Source organism: Malurus melanocephalus, unplaced genomic scaffold, assembly GCF_030028575.1.
Source record: "Malurus melanocephalus ecotype Western Australia unplaced genomic scaffold, MMel_1.1 scaffold_17, whole genome shotgun sequence".
Lineage (NCBI taxonomy): Eukaryota > Metazoa > Chordata > Aves > Passeriformes > Maluridae > Malurus > Malurus melanocephalus.
The window spans coordinates 495,391-521,423 of record NW_026623249.1 but is presented as its reverse complement, the minus strand read 5'-3'; the positions used below and the strand labels follow the sequence as shown (position 1 = coordinate 521,423).

The 26,033-nt window shown below is 37.3% G+C and overlaps 1 protein-coding gene across 1 annotated transcript; it reads left to right on the top strand.

The window, feature by feature from the left end:
- The first annotated feature begins 649 nt into the window (after nt 1-649).
- Nucleotides 650-26,033, top strand: CEP83 (centrosomal protein 83). Its single transcript, XM_057386885.1, has 16 exons — nt 650-709; nt 6,437-6,678; nt 7,040-7,190; nt 8,401-8,493; nt 8,782-8,913; nt 11,394-11,645; nt 12,924-13,055; nt 14,800-14,914; nt 16,348-16,492; nt 16,627-16,776; nt 17,416-17,491; nt 18,552-18,709; nt 21,321-21,450; nt 22,116-22,219; nt 22,876-23,056; nt 23,739-26,033. The coding sequence occupies exons 2-16, from the start codon at nt 6,530-6,532 to the stop codon at nt 23,895-23,897; spliced, it is 2,127 nt and encodes a 708-aa protein (XP_057242868.1). The 5' UTR covers nt 650-709; nt 6,437-6,529; the 3' UTR covers nt 23,898-26,033.

Sequence of the window (26,033 nt, the reverse complement as noted above, 5' to 3'; positions counted from 1 at the left end):
CATTTTCGTATTTTTTTTATCAAAATCTGTCCTAATTTTTTATTTATAAAAAATAAATTTTAATTCATTGTAGGGTCTTGTGTTTTTTATTTCACTACAAGTGTAAATTGCTATAGATGGAATACTTTGATATCTCACTTCTAATAAGTGCAACACACATGTAAACCTGCACAGTGACATTTGTCTGCACAGTCAAGCTGGCAGTGAAGCATTTAAACCGCCGCCATTGTAGCTGTGAAGATCGCTGATGTTTTAGACACTTCATTAGCTTGCAGCCACCTCTGCGGACTGACTGCAGCTGTAATATCAAACTGCTGCCAAATGCAACGTTTGGGTTGGGTTGGTTTAGGGTTTTTTTTAATCTTTTCCTTAGGCATGTGTGTGACACCAATACCCACCTTCTAATATACTAACTGAAAACAATTTTAATCCTTATTAAAGCGCTGTTAGCTTTATTAGAGGAATTACAATACCGATCAGGACGTTCAATCTCTTGCTTCAAAGAGATTTTAGAAGGAAAATGGGGATGTTTCCGAGAAGATGGTGTTTACAGTATTTCAGCGGCTCGTAGCAGCAGCCCCGCAGCACGGCCGCGCCCCGGCCGCTCCCGCACCCCGCCCGCCATTCCCGAGCTCGCGCGTCTCCCTGGCAACGCTCCCAGCGTGCCCCGCGCGCCGCGGGCCCTGGCGGGCGGTGCCGCCGGCGGGAGGTGAGAGGCGCCATTTTTAAATCGCTCGGGCTGGCGGCTGGCAGGCTTGGCCCTATTCTGGGGGGCGATTGCAGTGCGGGGAGAGGGGGCAGGATGCGAGGAGAACCGGGCTATGAAGGAGAGCCGGGGTGTGCGGCGGACAGGGGGTGTGGGGAAGAGCCGGGCTGCGAGGCCTTTATGCGTGCGTGGGGCTGCACCTCGCTGCGAACGGGCGGGGAGGCCCCATGGCCTCTGCTCGGGCTCCGGGCGCTCCCTCCYGACCCGGGCCGCTGGTGAGCGTCTCTCCGGGACGGGAGATCCCAGCGCTCCTCTGTGCCCACTGTTGGGCGCGCCGGGAGCAGCCTGCTGCGGCCTCTGTGGTCTGCTGGGTTCGGGATGGCCTGGCACAGTTCAAGGGCAGGAGGAGCCCACTCGCTGCAGTCTTTCAAGTGTTTTTGCTTGTCAGCTTTGCTTTCCACCAGCGATCCTCAGCCACTGTGAGGATAATGATTATTTTTCTATCCTTCTGGATGTTTGTCAGCCGTGTTATTCCTCTGATCGAGCTCCCACGTCTATAAATCAAAAAAATTAAAAGTAAAAAGATCATGGTGAATTAAGCGGATGACTTGGCCTCTCACTCGATTTTTGTCCACACACTTTAGGGTGTGTATTAAATCATGCTTCCACCTACAGCACATGTGAGATATGTATACTGACATGAAACCTATGCCCTGCCTGTACATCTCGATTGTTAAGTTAATATGAAAGGAATTGATTTTTCAGAAGAGTTTTGGTTGTGGACTATAGAAATATTTGCAAAAAGCAACCATTTGTATGCCCCAGTAGAACTTTGAGATTTTAGTGAGAAAAAGTTTATGTGTGTTTGAAGGTTTCTTGCCATGAAAAAAACAGTGGAAAGCATACATGGCACGTGTAGACTGGCTGCTCTTGAGTATAGCTCAGTTTACCAGCTCTAGCTTCCATTCAAAATTTAGTTCGATCATTAAGTCCTGTGAGTTTGACTTGGTAGTGTATGTGGCTAAAGCACAGATTTTAACCCTGAGTTATAAAGAGAACCTTATTTGTTGTTTCYTATCTAATAAGTAACTGAATCTATAGGACAAGACAGAAACTGAAAAGATGGTACCGTGTGCCAAGTGTAGGGATGGACCCTGCAATAATATATTTTATTGTTGAAACCTGTATTGAATAATATTGTGGAGGRAGTGGTAGTAGCTTTGATTAGTTTGGTGTCTTCTGTCAGTAATGCCACTGTCAYACAGTTCTCCAAAATTTCTGCACTTTGATGCACAGAAGTCTTAAGTGTTTATTTTCACTGGATTCTCTACAGTAATATCTGAGCAGTGCCTAGGCTATGGAACTTGCTGTAACAGAGGTTTTCCTGTTTCTCTTTGGTTTTGCCTCCCTACATTTTTTTAAGGTGATTGCTTTGTCTGTTGCAAGTTGCTGATGACGAATTAGTAGAATACGGATTGTTAAAGTAATACGCGGTGTGCTGTCACATTTCTCAAATGATATAGAAGGGGCTTTGTGTTTTTTCTGTTACACACTCGATGTTCATGGGAAGTCTGATCTCTTACGATTGTGTTGCGTAGTTATTTAAGATAGGGCTTGTTTCACTGAATTGTAACTGTCTAAAATCTGTGTACGTAGTCCAAGGCTGTGATTTTGTGAACATCTGAGCTCCGTGGTGTGCCAGCTCTCTCCTCCTGAAAAGAGAATGGCTTGCTCCTCCTCCTGTCTGTACTTGGCTCTTTGTTTCTTTCCCCCAGCCCGTACCAGCTGTCCACTTTCACTGATGATGTCGCTTGCTGGGTTTTTCCATGAGCTGGTGTGACTCACTGACCTCACAGAAAAACTATTGAGTGTCTTCTGCTTGTTCGAGTGTGTTCGCTTCTTGAGTTAAAAAGAGTTCATGGAAGGGTCTATGAATGACAAACATAGGAATGGGGATAAAGAAATGAGGAGTGGAACCTCCCGTTCCTGGTGACAGTGAGCTCTTGTGCTGAGTTGCACTTTTTCATTAGTTCATTATCTGGTCTTACTGTAGACTCTTGAGCAAGGATGAGAAGGGGGTGGTGTCTGAAGTGTCGCTATCATGAGCTTGTCCTTTGATTATTTTTCCCTTTCAGGCAAATAGTTCATGGTTTCATAAGATCTTGGCTAATTCATTTAGGAAAAAAAGGGCAAATAAAGAGGTCTGGAGTTGTGACAGAAGCAAGCAAAGGAATTAGACTATACATTGTATGAAGCTCTTTGACTTTCACCAATTTTACTGAGAATTTTACTGCTTGAGTAAAACATGGCACAAGGTTAAGCACTGTTAGTTTTTTTCATCAGTAGCTGCAAAATTGTATTTATTGTATCATCTAACTGTTTAAAAGAGTATTCAAATTTTAAGTGTTTTAAGTGTGGCTGTGGTATGGAAAAGAGAGGCATAAGTGAGTTATGTATGGCACTCGGAAATTACCARTACATGGTGCAGCCATGTAATTTGTTGTGCCAGTTGAGCAAGAAGGAAGCCTTGCTGTTGTAAACAAAATGCCCTAAAATAATATGAAGAAATAAAATTATATTGATGTCATAATATTTTTCTCTAAATGCAAGTATTCTCACTATTTTAAGAACTTGTAGCAAACACATAGTTAAAATAATATAGATGAAAAAATATTGTAAAAGAAAAAAAGCCCCTTTCATTATGTGCAGCTATAAAGAGGAGAGATGTGAAGTACTTCAGTCAGTGATGTTTTTCTTTGTAGGAAACAAAATAATTAAAAGGCAAAAAAAAGATGATTCTTGGAAATGCAATTGATTTACTTCACTTAGCTATTCTACAATAAATATTGCCATTTTACTTACAGAGTGTGCATTTCCTAGGTTTCAGGACTGCATCAATACTTTTATATGTGTATCTGTGGAAAATGGTGTTAAGGTTTTGTAGTATGAATTTGGAGCAGCTGATACAAGTTTGCAGTTTGGCAGCTTGATAAAATTTGGCAAATATGTAGGAATATGTAGAATTAAGTTTAGATATGATGGTGGGTTTAGTTTCTTCAAAGTATGTTTTATGTCTCTACTTATTTAACGCATCTCCGAGAAAGGAAGAACCTAGTGTTCTTTTACAATATTTCTCACAAATTGTGGGTGTCGTCTTTGTGTAATTTTGAAGATTATTCAAGATCTGTTCACTGATTGTGAACAAGTATTGTAAGCCATTAGCACAGAAGAGATTCTGGTTGGTAATACGCTTACAGTATTTGTAGCCCTAAATTATGTTGAGTATTGAGTTTACTGCCAGAAATTATTTTATGATGTGGAGAAAAGACCCCAAAACAAAAAAGAACATTTTTTCCTGTAGGAATATGAGGTTAAATATTATAAATTGTTCTTCATGTTTTAGAGGAAAGAGCTCTTATGAAGTAATGAAATCTCTTTTGTCTCTTTCAGTTATTACCCGGAATGCAAATCATGACATTTGCCGCTAGATGTCCCTGCAAGCCAAAAATAAGTTTTGCTTCCTTAAATACAGCTTGGTTTTTGCAGTCTGGAGCATTGTTTTGTCAGCTACAATTATCGCCCTCTCGTTTATCTTTTTATCTTTTTATCTTTTTCATGAAATCTTCATGCATATGAATACACGGTCAGGTGTATGTCTTTCGTTGTAATTTGTACACTTTTTGATAATAGCAAAAGCTGTGAGGAGAGAATATACTTCTCACCTGCAGCAGCTTGTAATGGAGTACAAAAGGCTGTATTTCTGCTTATCTTTTGGCTGACAAGCTCTCAGCAAATGTAGTGTTTTCTTTGTGTCTTTGACTTTATATGCATTATGCCACTTCAGAAACACTTCTTACTCAAGTGGGCAGGATTCAGACTAGACTTTAAATCCTGTGTTCCTAATTCTGAGCTTTGCCTTACAATTTGATAGTTACATTTAGTATCTATATCATGTGAAAGCAAAGACTTGAGATGGAGGAAAGCAATATTGCCTGGTTGTTTTTGGGGTTTTGTTTGTTGTTTTGATTTAGTTTGTTCTTTTTGTTTGTGTGGGTTTTTAAATTTTTAATAGTGATCATGAACCCTGATACCAATAGTTGATCATGATAACCCTTAGAAATTCTTACAGACATRTGCACTGAATTTTCTCTGTGTACCAGAGCTTTTTGTCCTCTCATGTAATTTATTGTCCTTAGCACCTGTTCTCCTCATCCAGCTGTTGGTTTAACAATTGAAAATGTCTTTATACTGAATTTGAAAATTACTGTTCTCCTTTGTTTCTCAACAACCAACAAAATTCAGGGTTGAAAAAGAGATTGTATTGATTAGAAGGTTCTTCAGAACATATGTCATTAATGTCTGAAACTTGTTCTGCATATAGGACAGTCACAGAGGAAAATGTTTTTTATTCTGATTTCTTCCTCTTCGTTCTCTCAGCAAATTTGGGTAAAGCAGAATACAAAGTTTCTGTTGTTGTTTTGCCTAGACTAGTGATATAAGTGGTGGATTTTTCTCTGACCTTTGCTCGCTTTCACAATGGAGGAAGAAAAAATGTGAAAGAGAATTTTAATGTAAGATTTTCTTGACACTATCATGTCTTAGTGGAAAGGGTGCTGTTTTCCTGTATGGAAGACAGATTTTCATCTTGTTTATAGTTCAGGGGCTTATAAAATCAAATTGTAAGTGTTTAAGATAAATCCATGAAAGAGTGCAGTGGTAGAAAACATATGCAACTTTGCATGTAAAGGTGAGGTATTTGTAGTGATGATAGAGATTTAACATTTTTTCTGTTTGAGTTTTACTTTGTACAAAGATACACTTTGCATACTGCAGACATGGAGTTCTTAGGGATCAGTCCAGATATGCAAAAAGCTGAAATGGCAGAGTYGTTGGTTTAAAGCTTCGTAACTTCCCTAGAATTCAGTTACAGTCCTCCCTCCCCCAGATTTTGTAGAAATGTCAGTAATGGTCAGATTAATACTTATAGCTTCTAACATTAAAAAGCACTAATGAGGCTTATTAGAATACTTCCTCCTTTCCCAGCAACTCTTTGATTTCCAGCTTTCCTCAGACCAATCTGATACTTCCACATTTTGCAAAACTCTTTCTGAAAAGGTCACAAGAAAGCGCAAGATAAACTTTGAAAATGTGGAAGTGGCATGTATCAATTACATATTTCAGGACTATGCTGTGAGCAGGTGTCTTCCAGGCTGTCCCTGACACCTTAACTCTTCTCCAGAGAGGGATTGATAGGAATCCAATAGAGAATTAGCTGCTTTTCTTCCAGCTGAAATAGTTCTGTATTGAGTAAACCAACCTGTTAGAATAGTGTCACAGACTTTGATAAGTAGTAGGAAGAGCTGTATGTGTCTGCTTTCTGTGGCCTCTGCTTGAACTCTGATTAACAAGGCATAATTAGGGCATCATCGTTGGAGTCTCAGTGTATAGCATAAGAAAAAATAACATTTCATGTAATCTGTCAGATAGAGTGCTTGTTCTTATTTTGTGTTGACTCAAATGACCTTTATTTTTTAAGTGTATTCTATGCCCTTGGAAGGGCTATTACTTCTCAGGGCAGGCTGAATGAGAAGAGTTGCACTTTCAGTAAAGGTTTCCAACACGAGTTACAGCAGAACCGGGATTCTTCTGTACTTAAAGCAAAAGCAGCRTGTGAAACTTGTGAACTGTGAATCTACTTGACTGCTAATTACATGTCTTTTTATTTGTCAGGTGTCTTGATTTTCTAAGATGTCATTGGAAGGAATAGATTAGTTATACATTGATCTTGTCTTCTCCATACTTGTTGTGAAGAGTCATCATAAAATGGATGCTTTGGGCAGCCTCCTTCCTCCTGTGGGTGAAAATGGTGATGTCGCTAATTCACAAGAAATACTAAAACTTTTGATGGATGAAAAAATGCGAAGTGAACACCATAAAGCAAATTATCAAACTCTAAGGGCAGAACATCTAAGGTACATCAATTTAAACAAGTTTCTCTATTTGAGCTGTTAAAAGATGAAGCTAAATGTTGGAAGGGATTTGCTTGTGTCTGTGTTGTGTGTGAGCTGTTTCCATTTGTAAGGACAGTTTTGAGTGTTGTTCATATTAGAAGACAAACAATTTGAAGTACCTTAAGACATTGCAGACGATGTTTCTGCAGTACTTTTTATGCTTGTAAATATGGGATAACTTTTCAGTATATTACAGGGAGAGRATATTAATAGCTTGGCTCTTATTTGGTGTTTGTATGTTTGCTTCTGCATGTAAGTCTTTTGAGCTTTAAAGCCTAATTTTAAAATGTGTATAAAAAGTAAATATGTATTTTATCTTCAGATTACAAGAGGATTATACCAAATCACAAGATGAACTGAAACRGTTGTTAGCTGAAAAGCAGACTGTACATGACAAATTTCAGCAGCTTCTCACTGAATGTCAAGAGCAGTTACTGGGTAAAACACAAGAGCTGGAACAAATGAAGATGCAGGTGAGATAATTTACTAGAAGGACTTAGTATGTATTTTTATTCTGTAATAGGGCCATGCATGTTTTTCTGTTAATGCAGCATGTATATACCCAGCTTGGGTATATTTCAGATATCTTGAAATTCACCCAATCCAAGTGAYGGTTCTTCTCTAGAGTGACTATGGGTTGAAATGACAGTTTTCTTGTTAAACTAAATCATCCAGATCCTGTTGTTATATGCTGTGTAAGACCCTCAGTCTCTGTCTGTGCATGCTCTCCTGTTAAGGAGAGAATAATCTACCTTGCAGGGTAACTTAGGTGTCTAAACCCCTTAGGATAAGTGACTAGAAAAATAGATAATTTTTCTTTTTCATGATGACAGCTTTCTGCTTTCTTTTTTTTTTTTAAAAGCCAAACCAAACACAAAATCAAACAAAAGAACTCCTCAATATTTAAGATAATTTGTATGACACTTTATATAATTGCTTGTTTCCTTAAACTAATGCAGGGCATGTATTTAGGAAACACATATGGTCTCTAAACAAATGATCCCAGACTCTGAATGGAGAAGATGTGCCTCAGCATCATAACTAGAATTAGTTTCCAGGGACTTCAGGGTACAGATAAGTGAAAGAAAAGTACCATAAATTGGAATATGTCACAGTTGTGGATGAAATTTTTTGTTTCCTCTCTGAACTATATGAAAGATTTTTAACAAAATACCATACAGAATGGAACTTAAGGCACAGAATCTTTCCTGATTTTTTTTTTTTTAATTGAAACAAGTACCCATGTGTCTGTTGGAGAAACACATTTGCAATGTACCTTGCAAATAATTRATTTTTGCTCATTTTGATCTTTTGGGATTGGTTCACTTATTAAGTTTTTCCAGACACTAATTCCTTATCTTTTATGTGAGACTGCTTTTCCTTCCCCCATCCCCCACAAAGCAGATAACTGTCTTGGCAATTCAGCCTGAAATTTGTATTGCTTCTACTGATGGATACTGATATTCTGAATGCTGCTGTCATCTTCCCAGAATATTTTTAGTTCACTAATATGCTTTTTGCCTCTGTAAACGCTATTGAAATGTTTTATGTTTTAGAAAAACATAGAAAATTAAATAGAATTCCTAAAGTCATATTTGAAATATTTTATTCCTGGCTATTTGACCTATCCCAGTGTAAATAACTGAATATGACTAGTTATTTGTGATACTCTTCTGTTTTAAGGTGCTAACTCCTCAAAAATTAGAACTGTTAAGAGCAAAAATACAGGAGGAATTGGAGTTTCCTATGAGAGAGCGTTATCAGAAGCTAGAAAATGTAAGTTGTGAGTATTGAAATTCTGTTTCATTTAGAGTGGTGATTGTTGCTTTGCAGTTGTTCTTAAAACTTTAGGAAATTAAAACTGGATGGAGAGCACAGTATGACATTATTTGTCTGGTACTGTTGTCCCAGGCAGGGAAGGTTGAAATTGTGGAAGAGGGAGAAGGAGGCATTCAGCTTATCCAAGACAATTTGTGAAACAATAGGAACATTGCATGGACATTTGAAGGAAGTAAATCTGAAAACATTTAACTGGTTCTTTTGGGTTTTTTTGGTCTAACTTAGGAAGTGGAAAAATACAGAACACTGTATAACAAACTTCGTTATGAACATACCTTTCTGAAATCAGAATTCAAACATCAAATGGAAGAGCATGCACATATATTAGAAGAGAAGAAAACAATATATGAGTCTGAGGTATGTAGAACATTATAGTAGCTTAGAAAGTATCTCTGACAAAGCTGCTTGAACATTGTGGRACTGTTGGTACTTGAAGGGTTGTCAGCTTGACACCATTTCATAATTTTTGTTTCCATTCTCTTAAATCTCAAAACAGTTCTATGACTTAGCCTAAGGCTGTCTCTGTAGGTTTGTTCAGTGATGGGTTGCAATATTATTTGTGCTATTAAAAGTAAGAATAATTCATTTCTGGTAAATGAGAGCCAGTATGTTTGCTTAATGATGTTTTTAATCACATTTGTAAAGAAATTTGACACATGATGCTAATTTGAAATTAATAAATTTTCTGAGTAACCAATGCAAGTTTAGACTTTAAATTACTTATATGGCAACTTAATCAGAAAGATATTGTTAATAGAAGATAAGGGTACATTTTGCAATGCACCTGTCATGATCCTAGTTTGGATCATGATGGTGATAATCAGAAGGATGCTGAAAACTTTGGTAACTTTATTTCAATTGTATTAACTCTGGAAGAAACCMTTCATTCAGTTCTTTGGACTTTCAAAATTGTATGTAGCTAAATAAATAGTCACTTATGTTTTAAAGATATACAACAGTGTAAATGAGTTGCAGATGTCATTTGCATATCCATTTAGGTATTTGTCTGGAAGGATACATTCTAAGATGCCAGATTTGAATGTATTACTCCAAACATCAGACACAAATCAAAGCAATCATCACTTTCAAAATCAATCCAAGTTTGCAAATGTAGTGCATTAAAAACAGAACAGTTGTCCTTCCTGGAGCTAAACCCACATGCTGCTTTACAGCCTGCCTATCTCATGGGCTTGTTGAGTTTGTGCTAGTTCTGCAGCTAATTTAGCACACGTAGTGAAACTACCTTGAGCCCAGGGCACAGTGTGATCAGGTTTCTTTCAAAGGCTTTTTAACATTCCATGTTATCTAGCACAAGGAGGCCATAAAAACATCCTAACTCTTAAATGAGGGCTTGGGCATATAGTGCTTATCATGCCATTGAATCTCCTCATAAAAGGCTTTTGGAGGCTTTTGCTGCAGAAACCAGCTTAGTTGCACAGAGAGCGCTGGTGCAACTTTTAAAAGCACTGCTGCAGATCGGAGTTTGAACTGGTCTCTAAATATCAGGAGAACTCTTACATACCTTACTTTCTCACTCTTTTGCCCCTAGTATTATATTCAGTCCATGTAACTTACTTTGAAACATAACAATCTATGTATTTATATGTTTGTTAATTACAGTCTCCAGATTAGCTTGTACCTTTTGTACTGCCTTGTGAGAGTTGAGGTTTTCTTCTGTTGTTGTTAGGTGTGTGGGGTTTTTTTCTTCATGTTTTGTTTTTTGGGATTTTTTTTTTGTTTTTGTTATATTGTCTGTCACATTCCAGTCATGTTGGCTGTCTGGAGTTATTAGCAGATTTGAGTTCTGTTGTAATTAAAAATGGTGGAATCATAAGGTAAATTGGAAGAGACACTTTCTAGTCAAAAATCCTGCTTTAAATATTGAAGTGGAATGAGATCAGTTTGCTCAGGCCCATGTCCAGCCAAGTCTTGAATATCTACAAGGATGGAGAGTCCATAATTTTTCTGGCCAGACTATTTCAGTATTTAACCTCCTTCATGGTAAACCTTTTTCATAATACGTAAGTGGGACCTCATATGTTTCAAATTGTGCCTGATGCCTCTCTTCCCATCACCATGCATCTTCCCTTCTCCAAGCTGAAGAGGCRTAGTTCTCTCAGGCTGTCCTTATGTGTTTTGTACTCCAACCCTCTGAACATTTTAGTGGCCATCTGGAGGTGACACAAACTCCACATACAGCTTTACCAGTACCAGAAGGGGGAGAAGGAATCATGTCCCTGGATCTTCTAGTTATCCTTCTGCCAATCTGCCAGGATTCAATTGGTCATCTTTTCTGTAAGGGTACTCTGCTGACTAATGTTCAGCTTATTGTCCACTAGGACCCGCAGATCCTTTTCCATGGGGATGCTTCCTAGACAGTTGCTACCAGCCTGTACCGTTGCATTGAGTTACTCCATCCCTGTTGCATGACTTGCTCTTCTTGTTGAAGAGAAACCAGTTCTGTCCATTCCTTCAGCCTGCCCAGATTCTTCTGGATAGCATTTCTGCCTTTCAACAGATTGACCATTTCCCCCCAGCTTGGTGTCATACACAAGCTTCCTAAAAGTGACTCCATCCCATCATCCAGCTTGCTAATGAGGACATCAATCAGTATTAGACTCTGTAGTGTTTTCAGAAAAAACCCACTAGTTACAGGCAGTCAGGTGGTCTTGCTTTGATTTTCTTATTCTGAACAAGAAAACAAAYGCTAATGTAATTTCTTAATATTGTAAATGTCCACTGTTTCTCTCTTCTGAATTGTGAACTGCTGTAATTGTTGATGCCTGACACCTAACCAATGTAAAAGCATTTCATTTTTTCTGATTAACAACTATCAGATTGCAAGACTGGATAAAGATAAAGAAGAACTCCATAATCAGCTGCTTAGTGCTGATCCTACAAGGGACAGTAAACGTGTGGAAGCACTTTCTAGAGAAAAGGCACAACTGTGTCAGAAATTAAAAGCCTTAGAAGCAGAAGTAGAAGAACAAAGAGCAGAGAGACACAATTGTGGTGTGCAAGCAGAAAATGTTCAAAGAGTACAAGCACGACAGATAGCCGAGATGCAGACTATGATGCGGTCTCTAGAGGTAAGACTTTTTTTATTATTTTGCCTCCATGTAGAGTGTAGTAAGAATAACACTTGGCCTGACAGAGCTGTCACTGAAGTCATGATGATTTTGCCATTGACTCCACAATCTGAATTTGTACGTTTCAGATTTAAAATCAATTTGTAATTGCCTGGGAGTCATGCACTGCCACTTTGACTTTGGAAAGGTGGAGAACTTAACTGAGAGATTCTGTTGAGCAATCTCCTTTCCAAATGTTCAAGTGATATCCATAGTTGTAGTCAGTAAGAAGGTAATGTCAGAACTTGCCTTGGAGTTAGAAACCAACTTGGCTGGAGTTAGAAACCATTAAGTTAATAATCTTCTACAGTAAATTCTTTATTCTTTTAAAAAAATGTCACATGATGCTCCTTTCTTTCTTTAATCCTTTTTTCATCTGTCATCTTTTTTGCTTATTTGTGCCTCTTCTTTCTCCAACACATTATTAGTGTTGTTTAGTTCTTGGCTGTTGCTCTCCCTTAAAGAAACTTGGTATTTCTGGCCTGTTGTACATTTTCCAGAATTCCACTGTATTCCTCATCTGTGATCCACAGTCCTTCTGTCAGTTCTTGCCACCTCTCTAGGCTGTGAACCTTTTCATCTAGATCTTCTCATAGTTGAAGCATGGAGATAGGTGGTTCATTTTCTTTTTTGATATTGTCAGTGCTATATAACTTAGTTACAAAACGCTCTGATCTCCACTTTAGAAGTGCTGTTATATTCTTAGAAACCTTTGAAGGGAGTACTGCCGAAAATAGATGTTCAGAAAAAGGAAWGTGAAATCATACATTAGATTACYTTTTTGATATTCAGTCAAAATCAGGGTCTTGAGTCTATAATACACTAATTGCATTGTATGTCCTCTCTATATTGGTAATTCTTCAGTCAGTATAACTGCATAAGCCAGCCTATTACATCTTTTTGGACACCATTTATAGTTACACTGTTTACAGCCCATAATTTACWGGTAAGCACACCTGCTGCCTCCTAACCAAGTCAGATTACCACCACCTCTTATGAAGGAGGATTGAAATTGTGTGTGATTCTGTGTAGGAGGTGTTAGTAAAAACAGTTGTGACTTGTGAGTAAAATTCAAGAATTTTGTTGTGTAGGAATAGATGGTTGAGCAAAGATGAATATTTTTATRTCATATTATATATAGTAACAAGTCAGTAATATCTGAAAGCCTAGATCAGTCAAATGTTTCAAATGAGTAAAAAGAGGCTACCAAACATCTTACAAATATTTCCTTCATTCAAGGCAGAAAAGAAGTCTGCTGAACTACAGGTTGATCGAATTGAGAAAGAACTGCGGACAAGTCATGATCAAAACATTCTTTTAACTAGCAAACTTCACAAATCTGAACGAGAAGTCAATTCCTTAGCTGCTAAAGTAAGTACTTTAATGATATCTGAAATACATTTTTCAGATATGTTATGTTAAAGTTTTTCTGTTTATATTTTACACTAAGAGTAAAGTAACAGTGTCTTTTGCTGGCACTTGAAATAGGTTTGGAATTTGTCCCCCAATTTCAGTTGGAAGATTGAGAATATGTGGCTTTACAGGAGAAATGTCATACCTAAAAGTATCTCTAAAGATTGAGGTTATGTTCTTATTATTTTATCTTCTAGATCTTTTCTTTCTGAACAGAGCAGGATTTGAAGAGGTATCTTCATATTCATGTTTTAATGCTTATGAAAAGAGCCAGCCTTTAGATCTTAAATTTTTTTTCCCCCTTTTTTTTATAGTGGAGCTATGGGTTCTGGAGATCTTAAAAAGCATGCTCTGAATGAGCTGTGTTAGCTACAGGCAGCAGACTGCATTGGAATTACTTGTAGAGATTTAGATTATATTAGAAGCAGGGTAGTYAACATTAGCATAGCCTTTTTCTTGGGCTAATGCCAGCTTGTACAGAAACATTTCAGTACAGAATTGCATCATAGCATTTTAAGTAGACTATTGTCTTAAGACATTTTTGAGTAACTTCATTGGGCTGGCACCAGATCTTAGAGGTTTTCTTCTTTGTGTTTATTTCTATGTTTTTGTTTGTGTGCTTTTTGGTATTTTTGAGATTTTTTTACAGTGCACATTTCTGACTGTGAAGTATTTAATTTTGGTCCTTAAATTAAAAAAAAGTTCTAATTTACCATAGGAATAGCTATACCACTATTTAAAGCCTATTTTTGTAATATGCCATACTTGTCCCCCATGAATGCTAAATAGGAGGGGGAAACTTCTGTTAAATATTTTTCAGTCAATTCTCTCAGGATATATAGGATTGTTAAAGTCTTAATTTTTGTATTGACTGGTCATCTCTGCTCYCTGCCAGAAGTAGGACAAAATAAAATGTTCCAGTGTTGTTTCTCAAAAAGAGGAAAATAGAAGCTTTACTATACTAACCTCCACCTGCTTCTGCACGCACTCTGCAATATAAATTTAATATAAAATAAATTTATTCCTGAGCACAGGTGCATGTGTTTGTCTTCTGGATTTTCTGCCTTAAAAAGCCTCCTTAAATCTTTTCAAATTGCCCTGAAATGTTATCAACTTAGTATATACACAACTAAATCTTCTGTAGTTACTTAATAAGCTACTGTCTCATTCTTAACCTTTTGCCACTTGTATATGCTAGCAGGTTGTAATTACATTTGTCATTGTGAATGGATTTTCATTTTAAGTGCTTTCCTCCAGATATTTAGTTCTCATTGACCGTGTAATTATTGCATTCAAATGCCTAAACTATAGAAAGTTTCCATGCAAGCAGTAATCTTCTTTGAGTTGATGTTCTTAAAGCTCCTACTTTTATGAGACCATTTGATGTGTGTTTAGTGAAGTATTTGATTTAAAATGCACTTTAAAACTGTGAAAACCTGGGTTTTGAGAAAGTCATACAGCACTCCAGGAGGTCAGGGGGACTATAAGTAGTTACCAAATTGAGATTACTTTCAGTTTGGAAGGGGAAGTAGTAGAAGTAGTTGATACTCTGGCTTTGGTTGTCTTTGTTTTGATTTATTTATGGATTTTGTTTTGATTAACTTTATTTTAGCTTGACTCTGAGGCATCTGTGGTCAGACATGAAATAAATATATATAAATTTATTATAGTTAATTTGGTGTTGGTTTTTTCTAATCCATAGGTAGAAGAACTTAAACATTCACATAAGTTGGAAGTAACAAATGTCAAACTGGAGGCAGCGAGAACAAAGAGTGAAGTAGAAAGAGAGAGAAACAAGATTCAAAGTGAAATGGAGGGTAAAGTATGAAATTATTTTGTAATTATTTCATCTGTAACTTCTAGTTTTTTTTCTCTGAACAATCCCCAGCAGCCTTCACCTTCAAATTCTGATTTAGGTCATAGATGTGACCATTCATTTTGTATTTGAAATAATGGTGTTGTTTCACTTGCTCTGTTAGGTAAAGAACAGTTGTGATCAATTTTTCATTTATGTAAATTAGTGACACAACTTGTACATAATCTGTTTAAAATATGTACTTCATAAGGTTATTTTTTTCTATCTTGCTAAGTTCTAGAGTCTTTCACACTCTGCTTGAAGCCTTAACATACCACAGGGCTTCAGTGTTTGGGGTTTTTTTTTGATTCTGTGTAATTCATACCAATTCCGTAAGGCTGCCATGTGAAACAAAGTATGTACCTGGCTCATTCTTTGAAGGGAATAGGCATTGTTCTAAGCTACCTGATGCAGCTGAATGTGTAGGCAAATTGAAACTGCTTTATAGAGTGAAAGACTAAAACTTTCTACTTCCRGTTGTGTTTAGATCGCTACACAGCTTTAAAGAGAACTGTCCTCACTGTTTTGCCATAGCCCCAAAATAGTTCCTTTACCTTCCTGAAGTAATTGTTTCTGTTCATTTGCTTTAATGTTAAGTTTGCTAAGAGCAACTAAAAAGTGATGTTTTCTGTACTGACAATATACTTACAGTATATTGCAAACTAAAAATGTTGGGCCCTGTGAAATATGAAACTTTATACAGACAGGATTTAAGTTAGCCTAAACTTACTGTGGAATTCCATTTGCATTACTGAATTAACTAAATATTCAGGAGTCACTGTTTGAGCAAATTGGCTTATTTGCCAGTGAACACAAGTGTCAGTCACAGGATTTAAATTTGTATCATTTGTCCCTGCCTATACAGTCAAGGTTTTAGAATTGCCTCATTTGATAATATAGGTGGATTAAAATGTGAGGTTTGTTGTAGCCCAGTTRCTGGTTTCACTGATAACCACTTACTGTTTACCATAGGTTTTCCAGAAAAAGAAAATTTTCCTGCTCAACCTTCTCATAGCTATTGTGGAACACATTTTAGAAAAACAGTCTTTAAATCCAGACACAACTGCTTAGTGTAAATTGCTCTAGAGTTTAAATCTATAATAATAATAATATCATCTGTTAAATTACTTTTGTGTATTAAAGTAATAAACTCTCACAGACAGAGATTCCAATGTAATGGTTACTTTTCAAAAGTTTTTGAAGTATTAAGTTATACTAAGAAAGGTCTCTTCTGGTTTTCTTGTGTTTTGTCTTTTTCCCCTTCCTGATTCAGTCTATCATGTGAATTGTGATTTTTGGTTACCTTTTATGAATTAAAAATGTTATTTGAATAAAGGATTTCATCAGGTTCTTATCAATAATGATGTGTTTAACCTTTTTTAATGTATAATGCAGCATTGCTGTCCGACAAGGAAATTCTTAATGCAGCCGTTGAACGTCATAAAGTGCTTCTACTAGAAAAGGATCGGGAGCTAATTCGTAAAGTGCAAGCTGCCAAAGAGGAAGTTTTTGAAAACTTTGCAGCCTTACAGAATGAGAAGTATGTCTGTTGATTTCCTTCTCAATTTCTAAATGAGGAATGTTTTGAGTTACTTTTAAAAATGTCACTCCTAACAACTAAACACTTCTGGCATTTTGCAATGATTCTTGTGTGCATGTTGAATAATATTTCAGGTTAGAACTAGAGAACAGATTAGCTGATCTAGAGAAGATGAAACTGGAACAAGATTTTTCGAGACAATCTGAAAAGGATCAATATGAAGAAAAACTACGTGCTGTGCAGATGGCAGAAGAATCTAGCAAAAAGGAACTTCAGCGTTTGCGGTAGTGTGGCTTTTTTAATCTTAAAACAAATTTCTCATTTTTTCCCCCCTAATTTCTTTACATCAGACAGTATATATAACATTTCTTATGAAATGTTCATTATAGTAGATTAAACAAAATTATTTCTTGCATTATATAAAAAAAGAGAGCAGAATTTAAATTAACTGTTTAAAAAAAGCCCACTCTTCATCCAAACCTTTAAATTTTATATAATTTCAATGACCATTTGGAAGTCATAATTTAGCAATACAAATTTGTTAAAACTGGTTCAATGCTGGCTGCTGGCATAGCCCCAGTGTTAAGAGTAGTAAACCATTTCTTTTTCCACAATGGCACCATAGCAGCAACTGGCAAGCTGGGACCCTAATATGATGTCTCTGAGTTGGTTATTATGGCTGTGAGTTCATTTGGCTTGCTGTAATTTTTGTACGAAGGTCAGTACGATAAAATGAGTCATACTCCAAAAGTCTTACTCCTGTGTGAATTCTAAGAATGAATAGAGATATATTTTTAATAATTTTTATTTAAATATTCATCAACCTTTCAAAGAATGCTATTTATTTGTCAGGCTGATTTGTTCTAATTTATAACATCTGTATTTTGATTATATAAAAATAAGGGTGCCTTACACAWTTTTAGATTGAAAATTCAACAACAGGCTATGCAGACAGAGGAGCTGGAAGAAAAGAAATGTGAAAATGCTAATCTGAAACAGGTACGGTTTTATTGCATTGTAATGCTTTATAGAGAAACACATTCTTTCCTGTAGTTACTATGCCCTGTGTTTGAAGATTTTTTAAGGCTTTCTTTTTTTTTTCCTGAGGGAAAAAATTTGTACTACAGATATTTAAAGGAAAAGTGTTCAGAAATCAATCATGCTTTCCGGGATCCCTATAAATGGATTACAGCTTTTTGCTTCATGTGTTTTGTGGGTACCAGGAATTTCAAAGCTGAATGTTTATAGACTGGTATATTGAATACGGTTATGCACTACTTAACTGGAGATTCAGTTGCCATGGAGACTTACAAATTGTTTCTAGGTAATGCTTTGCATTTACAGTGCATCTCTCATCTGAGGTTCTTGAAGTGTTTAACAGATGTTTCATAAATGAACAAACTAGTGTAAAGAGGTACATTTCTATTGCAGAGTCAATTGATGGCAGTGTTGAAAATAAAACTTAATTTTTTTAACTCCTGCTTGCCTGTGATGTTATTTAGTAGGTAAAAACAATAGCTGTCTACCAACGTAGTCTGCAAGCTTTGTACACTTGAAGTTGAAGGCAATTATTTTTTTCCTCCAGAAATCAGAAAATGGGGGATCTAAGTGACAATGTTGGGGGAGGAAAAGGAAAGGGCAATCAGCATTTCTATGTGCTGGCTGCAGAGGTTGGACTCTTTAGTGCTTCCCTGTTTTGTGAATTGGTTGGTGCAGTCACTGCTGGCTGTGACACATTGGTTGTTATGAGAAGAGTCTGGGTAGCTCCAAAGCTTTGCTACTAAATGTTGTGTGGACCTTGAGTTCTATTCAGCACTGGGGCTGAAGTGTTGGGTTTCTGAAGTTCTGCCTCCCTTCTTCATTTTAATTACAACAGAAACCCTTTGTCTTGTAGTGATTTACTGGAAAGCTTCTGGAGAAAGTGTTGAGTAAAAAGAAGTAAAAAGGGCTAATGAAAAACTAAAGCCAGTGGGTGTCTCCATTTTGCATTCTCTCAGTATCTCAAAATCAGTTGTTATTTGCATGCCTTCTGAAATAGAAATTTTAATTTTTTTTGTAGCAAATACATGATATGCAACTCCAACTTGCCTCACTTTCTCAATCAGAAAATTATTTGCTGGAGTCTAATCAGAAGTTGAAAGAAGTAATAGAGAGATTGAAACAAGGATGTCAACATGCAAGGACTCAGGCAGAGAAAGCTCAACTGGAAACAGAGAAGTAATTTTTTTTCTTTTGGCTTTATTTTTCATTTTGCCTGTGTTCCTCTCATGTAGATKACTTAATTATGGATTGTAAATTCTGAATAAAGTCAGAAAGTAAAAATGAACAGGAAATACTGGACAGTTGTAAAAATGGCTGTACATTCTCTTGCACAATGTTTAAAAACAGGAGCTTGTTTCCATTCATGTCTGTTAAAATTAATTATTGATTAGTGAGATACACTGCTTGCACAAAAGGAAATTCTACTTATACTGAAGTGAATGTCAAACTTCTGTAGGTATAAATGGATCAAGAGTTTCAAAGTTATTTTAAGAATGTTTAATGTAAACATGAAAAAAGCATTCAAGCATTTTGATAAARTTCCAGGGTCCCAGTCAGTATGTGTGTACACCTCTTTTCCTTTTCCACTAGATATTTTTAGTTGATATGAGGTCAAGAAAAGCTTATAGGATATTTTCTAGTTCCTTTCATCAAAATTAAAAATAATTACTTTCCTTTTTTTGCACAAGCGTGACCATATACCACCAAAATATGATAATTAATGCTGAATTAAGCCAAATCTTACTTAGATTCCATATAGAAATGTACACTTTCCTGGAATATAAAGGTTAATTTCTCAGTCTGAAATGACTCTTCAGAATTTCCTAGCTTAGTAACCAAATATACATCTAACTGTACTGGATCTTTGTGTGATGGGCTTTGTAAAAAGTCAGTGTCCCAGATTACACTCTGAAATTTTTATATTTAATGTGACCTTTTTTTTTAACAACTCTTTCGCTGATAATTGGTGCTGCAATTGCTATGTTGTCATTATTTTAAGTATTGCTTTTCAATTAAACATTTGAAGTATTATTGCAGTAGTATGTCAATAGCACATTAAATACTATGGATTTTTATTTTAGGGAGGTGTACTGACATGTTGAGTGTGATCATTGCTGTTACTTGAATGAGACTGTCAGTGTCACATATTTATGGGCCACAAACCAGTCAGGACTAGATTTTCCTGGAAAAGCAGTGGAAGGAACTTGTCAGTCCTCAGAGATCATTATACAAATATGTAGGTACTGGGAAATGCACTAAGGTTGATACTGCTGAAATGAAGCAGCTGTGTAGCCTGCATGTAGGTCTTRCAGGTCTGTCCCACTGCTACCCTGGGAGCCTTGGGGTATGTTCCCATTCTGCTTAAGAATCTGTGAGTGATAGGACATCCGTTCTCAGTTCAATAAATTCTTGAGACCTTGAACTCCAAGAGTTAAGTTGCACCAAAGCAAGAGGAAGTGAAATAGGGACCAAAAGATGAGAAAGCATAAGATAAAAAGTTTCAGATAAAGTAATGCCAGTTGAGCATTGAACTGAACAACAAATCTCAATTTGCTGAGGCAGAGCAATGCATGAAACAGCTGAAAYAGGCACTTGTTAAGCATTTTGGAAACTATGCTAATGGCATTCAAAACAAACAACACCCCCACATTCCTAAAAACACCTAAAGAAACCCCCACATGTGACTGAMACAAGCATTTTTAACCATTGCCTCAGCTGAAATCCTTTTACTGCTAAGCAGTACTTGTACAAAGTGCTCTGGCTCTTGGGTACTATTAGTTAGTTACAGTTATGAGAGAGTAACAAGCCATGGTGGGTCAATTAAAAGAGCTGTGAAAGGTAACACGTAAGCYAGGACCCTGTTTCCCATATGAGATTGGGATGATTCCTCATACTTCTGCTGTGCGGAAGGGAGAGGTGGTTTGGTGAGAGATTTATGGAGATGCATTCGGAGTCCCTATAGGGAAACTGTATCTGCCCAGGACTGYAGTGGTGTGGGTGCGCTAACACCAAGCCTTGGCCTTCTGTAAAAAATCTCACCATTTGATTTTAATTTTTAACAGTAATGTCATTAAATATGCAATTAGTTCATGTCTTCTTTGACTCACAGTGTAGATAGTCCAAACAAACAAGGCAGCACAGAGAAACTGGCTCCYTTCCTATCCACTGCTAGAGAACACAGCCTATTTTTAGTATGTGGTAACCATGCAAAGGTCTAAATAGATAACATATGCCATTGGTGGTGTGTGTTCAGCTGGAATGTTGTCTAGAAACCATATTGGCTGGAGCTTCCTGTTGAGCTGGTGTTTCTTCTGGTTAGGAGCGCATCTTAACCAAGTCTGTTACAAAGACTTAAGAGACCCCATAGGGCAGCACCCTGCTCTCCCAAACAGAGAGGSTAGTTGTCAGCTCTTCTGACAACTGTTTTTGGCATAGGCATCTACTCTTGTGTTCCAGTGTGATTGTTCMACCTGAATTTAGGAATTTTCTGTGGGTGGTTTGGCAGCATGCCAGTCCAACAGGGCATCAACAGATAGCTGCTTGGAATCGGTTTTCAAAATGTGCCTTGTGGTTGAACAAAGGATTGAACCTAGGATAATAATGCACAGATTCAAATGTTGTAATCATGATTMGATTGTTAACATAATCAAATTTGTATCAGATCCTTTAAGTATATAAAAGTAGGARTTGTGAAAAGTTGCATCTATTTTAAGAGCCTTAAGGCATTAACTGCATGCGCTGCTTGGTTTGTGTAACCTCTTAATCTTTTAACCTGATTTTTCCAAAGGACTTTAGAGTACCAGCGTATGGAATGGCTGCAGGAGAAGCATAGGCTTACTCAGCACATAGCAGAGTATGAAGAGAAATGCAAGCAAATGAAGAACAAGCTATGTCGAGCTGCTGTTGCTCAGAAAAAGGCATGTAGTCTCTTCCTTTTTGAATGATCTTGTTTGTGAAAAGTTCAAGTGTATGTTGGCCAGCTTGAATTGTTTCAATTAAGAGTTTATTTGCAGTCTACTGTATAGAATAACTAAACTAATATTGGCTTCTTCAAGATTAGCATGGAAATAGGTTGAAGTGACATGCAAAAGAATATTACAGCCAACAACTTTGCTGTAATGCCATCGAAGATTTTGTGAGATTTTCTTTGCACACAGGTGTGCATGGATGGTTATTTAAGAGAAGATGGACCCCTTGATGAGGGAGGATGATGTTTCAAATACTAGACAAATGATGTTCTACTTTTCCTTGATGTAATATTAAAATTTTATTTCTTCTCCTAAGCTTAATTTTTATGAAATAATTTGGAAGGAAAGACAGATTGTTTATAAAAGCTCAAGATTTATTAGCAGTGTTACTGCATACACTGAACATAGAAAGGTTATGAAACCTACCAGTATCTTTTAAGGTTAAAAGTTAAGGTCAACACGAGCAAAAAACAGTGACAATGCAGCATCTCYTCTTAAGGAAGAAAAATCCTATAAGGTGTCACAGCTTGAAACCATGTACAGTGTAGATTTAAGTTTTACAGGATGTAATCTATCAAGATATTACTTAACTGTTTGAAACATCTATTTGACAGAGAATGACTCTCAATGACAAGAAACAAAGGAGAATGCGTGAGAAAATAGAGCTTTTGGAAGCCAAAATGGAAGAACTAGAAAAAGAAAATAAAGTGTTAAATAGGTAATAAACTTTGCCTTTTCTTGGCTTGAAAAATTACATATACCCAAGGTATGACTTACAAATATGAAGTATTTTTGAAGATACATGTTAGCTAGATTAGTAACCAGTATCCAGTCTAATGACCTTTACAGCACTAGAATTCTTGAAAGAGATTCTGTTTGGGTGGGCAGCTAAAAGCTTATCAGACAACTGCAGGGCTTTCTCTTTGGGAAGAGAAAAAATACCCAATAGACACAGTTGCAGAAATCCCTTTAAAAGAAGGAAGTTAAAAAGACTGCAGAATTGCAAGAGAAACTTACAGAGCATCCTCTTTGAATGATAGTCCTGGTTTATTTTTCTTTCATTGATCACCTATGAAGAGTTTGATTTGAATAATTAATTTAAAAATGTGGCTTCTCTGACTCACTACTGTGAGTGGTATTAAAAGCTTAATTTATTTTATGCCTGGTCTCTAATCTGTAATAGAGCAGATAGAGGGACATCTAGACAGACATGTAGGCAAAATAATAGACACAGATCTTCTACCTTCCAGTTCTTCTGGTGTGTGAGGATAGGTAAAAAGTGGGGATATTAAACAACAGAGCACTCATGGAGAAGTATGTTGCTGTGTTGGGATAACAAAGATTTTGAGCAATAAGAAATCTATTGTTTCCTAGACAGAATGTGTCCTCTGAAGAATATGCTCGCATCCAGAAGAAGCTAAAGGACTTGCAACGTCGGCACAATGAATTCCGGAGTATAATTCTGAATCCTGACATGCCCTCACTCAATCCAGGGGCTATAATGCCATCGTCTGCCTTGCCTCTTGGGCCTCAATCATCCATCTCCCTTCTTCAGGTGGTGATATATTGCAAGTTGTAAAAATAATACAACTAAAGAAGATACTGGAACTGTCCTTTTTTTACTGACCTTAGTCTTAAGGAAGGCATATTTCCTTTGAACAGAAGTAAGAAACTTGGAGTTACCTAGAGATGTTCCATTTTTTGCAATAGGAAGGAGTACTTGAAAGACAAAGAATATGTTACAGAATGTAACAAACAGGCAGTTTTAACAAAGTTCTCCCTACTTTGTCCTTCAGAGAGGCTTTCAATGGCTCCTTGTGAGCAAGAAATACTACAGTGTTGTTCTCATACCACAGTTTTATTATTACAAAGCAATATTGTTGCTCTTGATTTCTTGTGTGGTTAAAAGAGTCTTATGCTGAGCTTCTGAGGGTGAAAAATTCTCTGGCTGAGGTTGACCAGGTCGACTTTATAGATTCATGGTTACTGAGACCTTAGGTTTGTGTTCTTCATCTGAGAGGAGGAACAGCTGTGCTTGTATTTCCTTCTGATGCTGTTCATCAAGAATGTCAGGACAATACCCATGAAACATTGAGGAGTAAAATGTAACAAATAAGGACATTTTGGACTTCACAGGTTTTATTTTCATTAAAGAAAATGAAAGTAYTGTTCACTTTGGTCCCTTGTAGGTGTACAAAATGTAATAGAGCCACATTTCTTTTGCTTTTCATTTCAAGGAGGAGCAGCATCAAAGAGAGCTTGCCCTGCTTAGCAAGCGGTTAGAAGAGCTAGAAACCAGACAGAGAAAACAGCTGGAAGATCTTGGACCATGTAGAGAGCAGGTATTGGTGGGGATCACTGGAGAAGATGAAGCACAAAGTGAGAACTCCAAATAAAATCTGCAACTCTTGATGCTGTTAGTTTTCCATAACTTATCCTTTTTACATGCTTTTCATATTTTGCCAAAAGCATGGTTGTATGTGCCTGAATAGCATAAAATATATTCTACATAATTATTGCTTTGTGGCTCAACTTGCTTAACTGCTTGAACTAAGGACAAAAGTACCTTTTCTCACTGGAAATCATAAAAAAAATATCCAGGGTTGCCATTCATGAGGGGGCTGCACTCTTAATTTGAGTTAGCAGTGCTGTGGTATTTGGCATTTGTAATATTGAGTTACAGGCTCAATACTGAGATTCAATTGCAGACAGTTTGTTCCTGGTCCACTAGACTTCCCACTTCTCTTGAGTGCCAATTCTCTATCTGTGTGTGGGAGGAGTGAAGTCCCTCCCACTACAGGCCAAGAGCASGTTTGGCACGATTTGATGAAGSTGGACAGCCACAAATCAAGGCAATCAGATGAAGTCCTCAGTGACTGGAAAAAGGGATGCATAGCTCCCATTTTTCGAAAGGGGAGRAAGTACGAACTGTGAAACTGCAGACCAGTGTGCCTCACCTCTGTGTCTTGGATGACCAAGGAGCAGATCCTCCTAGAAGATGTGCTGAGGCACATAAAAGACAAAGAGGTGATCCAAGGCAGCCACCAAGGCTTTACTATAGGCAAATTGTGCCTGACCAACCTGGTGACCTTCTGTGATGGGGTGATGGCAATGGTCAACCAGGCAAGGTCAACACGTCATCATTTAGACTTCTGTAGGGCCTTTGCTATGGTCCCATGTGACATCCTGATCTCAGACTGAGGAGACATGGATTTAACGGATGGGCTATTCAGTGGAYAAGGAATTGGCTGTATGGATGYRGCCAGAGAGTTGTGGTCCATAGCTCTGTGTCCAGGTAGTGGAAGGTGATGAGTGGTGTCCCTCAGAGCTCAGTTGTGGGACTGGTGCTCTTCATTAAGTTCATGGATGACACTGAGACACTGAGATCGAGTGTAGCCCCAGCAGCTTTGATGGCAGGAAGTTGCACTGTGCAGTTAGTTGACACACCAGAAGGAAGGAAKGTCATCCAGAGGGACCTGGACAAGCTTCCGAAGTGGGCCTTGACAAGTGAGTACCTTAAGAAGTTCAAGAAGTTGAAGTGCAAGGTGCTGCATCTGTGTTGGAAAAATCTCAGGTGTGAGTATACAGACTGGGAAGAGAAGACATTGAGAGCAACCCAGGGGAGTTCTCTGGATGAAAGGCTGGTCATGAGCCAGCAGTGTGCATTCAGAGCCCAGAAGGCCAGTCATATACTGGGCTGCAGCAAAAGCAGTGTGGCCAGCAGGGTGAGGGAGGCTTCAGGGAGAAACTATTCTTCCAGTACCTAAAGAGGACTATAAAAAGGGAAGGTACTTTTTGTATGTCCAGATGGCRTCAGGACAAGGGGCAATGGTTTTAAACTGAAAGAGAGCAGGTTTAGATTAAGTATTAGGAAGAAATTCTTTACTGTGAGGGTGGTGGCACTCTAACAAGTTGTCTATAGAAATTGTTGATGCTTCATTCCTGGAAGTGTGCAAGGTCTGGTTGGATGGGTCTTTACTAGTGGAAGGTGTCCCTGCCTGTGGCAGGGGGATTGGAAGGAGATGATCTGTGGTCCCTTCCAACGCAAACCATTCTGTAATTCTGTGAACAATTGCAAAGAGTCCTTGATAAGGTTTGTTTTTCAGTATTTTTTCCACAGAGTCAAAATACGAACTAATCTCAGCACAAGAAACTTTGACAAACATTTTTCAAGGTTTGGGTTGTTTAGAATAAAACTGACATTTAATATAAAAGTTTAAAACAGTTTTTTATAAACCTTTTGATAATATCCTCTTACTCCTTRAATGTAAAAGTTAATCTGTAATACTCTGGGTTGCAGTTCTGATCACTAACAATGCTGTAATCCACATTTGGGTTGTTATTTTGATGTTCTCATACAGATTAAAAGGATAAAATTAAATTTTGAAAGCTCTGAAAATTTTAGTTGCTACCCCTGATAATCTGCCTCTTGTGATTTTATAATAAAATCACAAGAATAAACAATAATTGGGTTTTTTAACACAATATAGCAGAGGTAAGTATAGCAAATTGCATTTACATTATGTAAATGT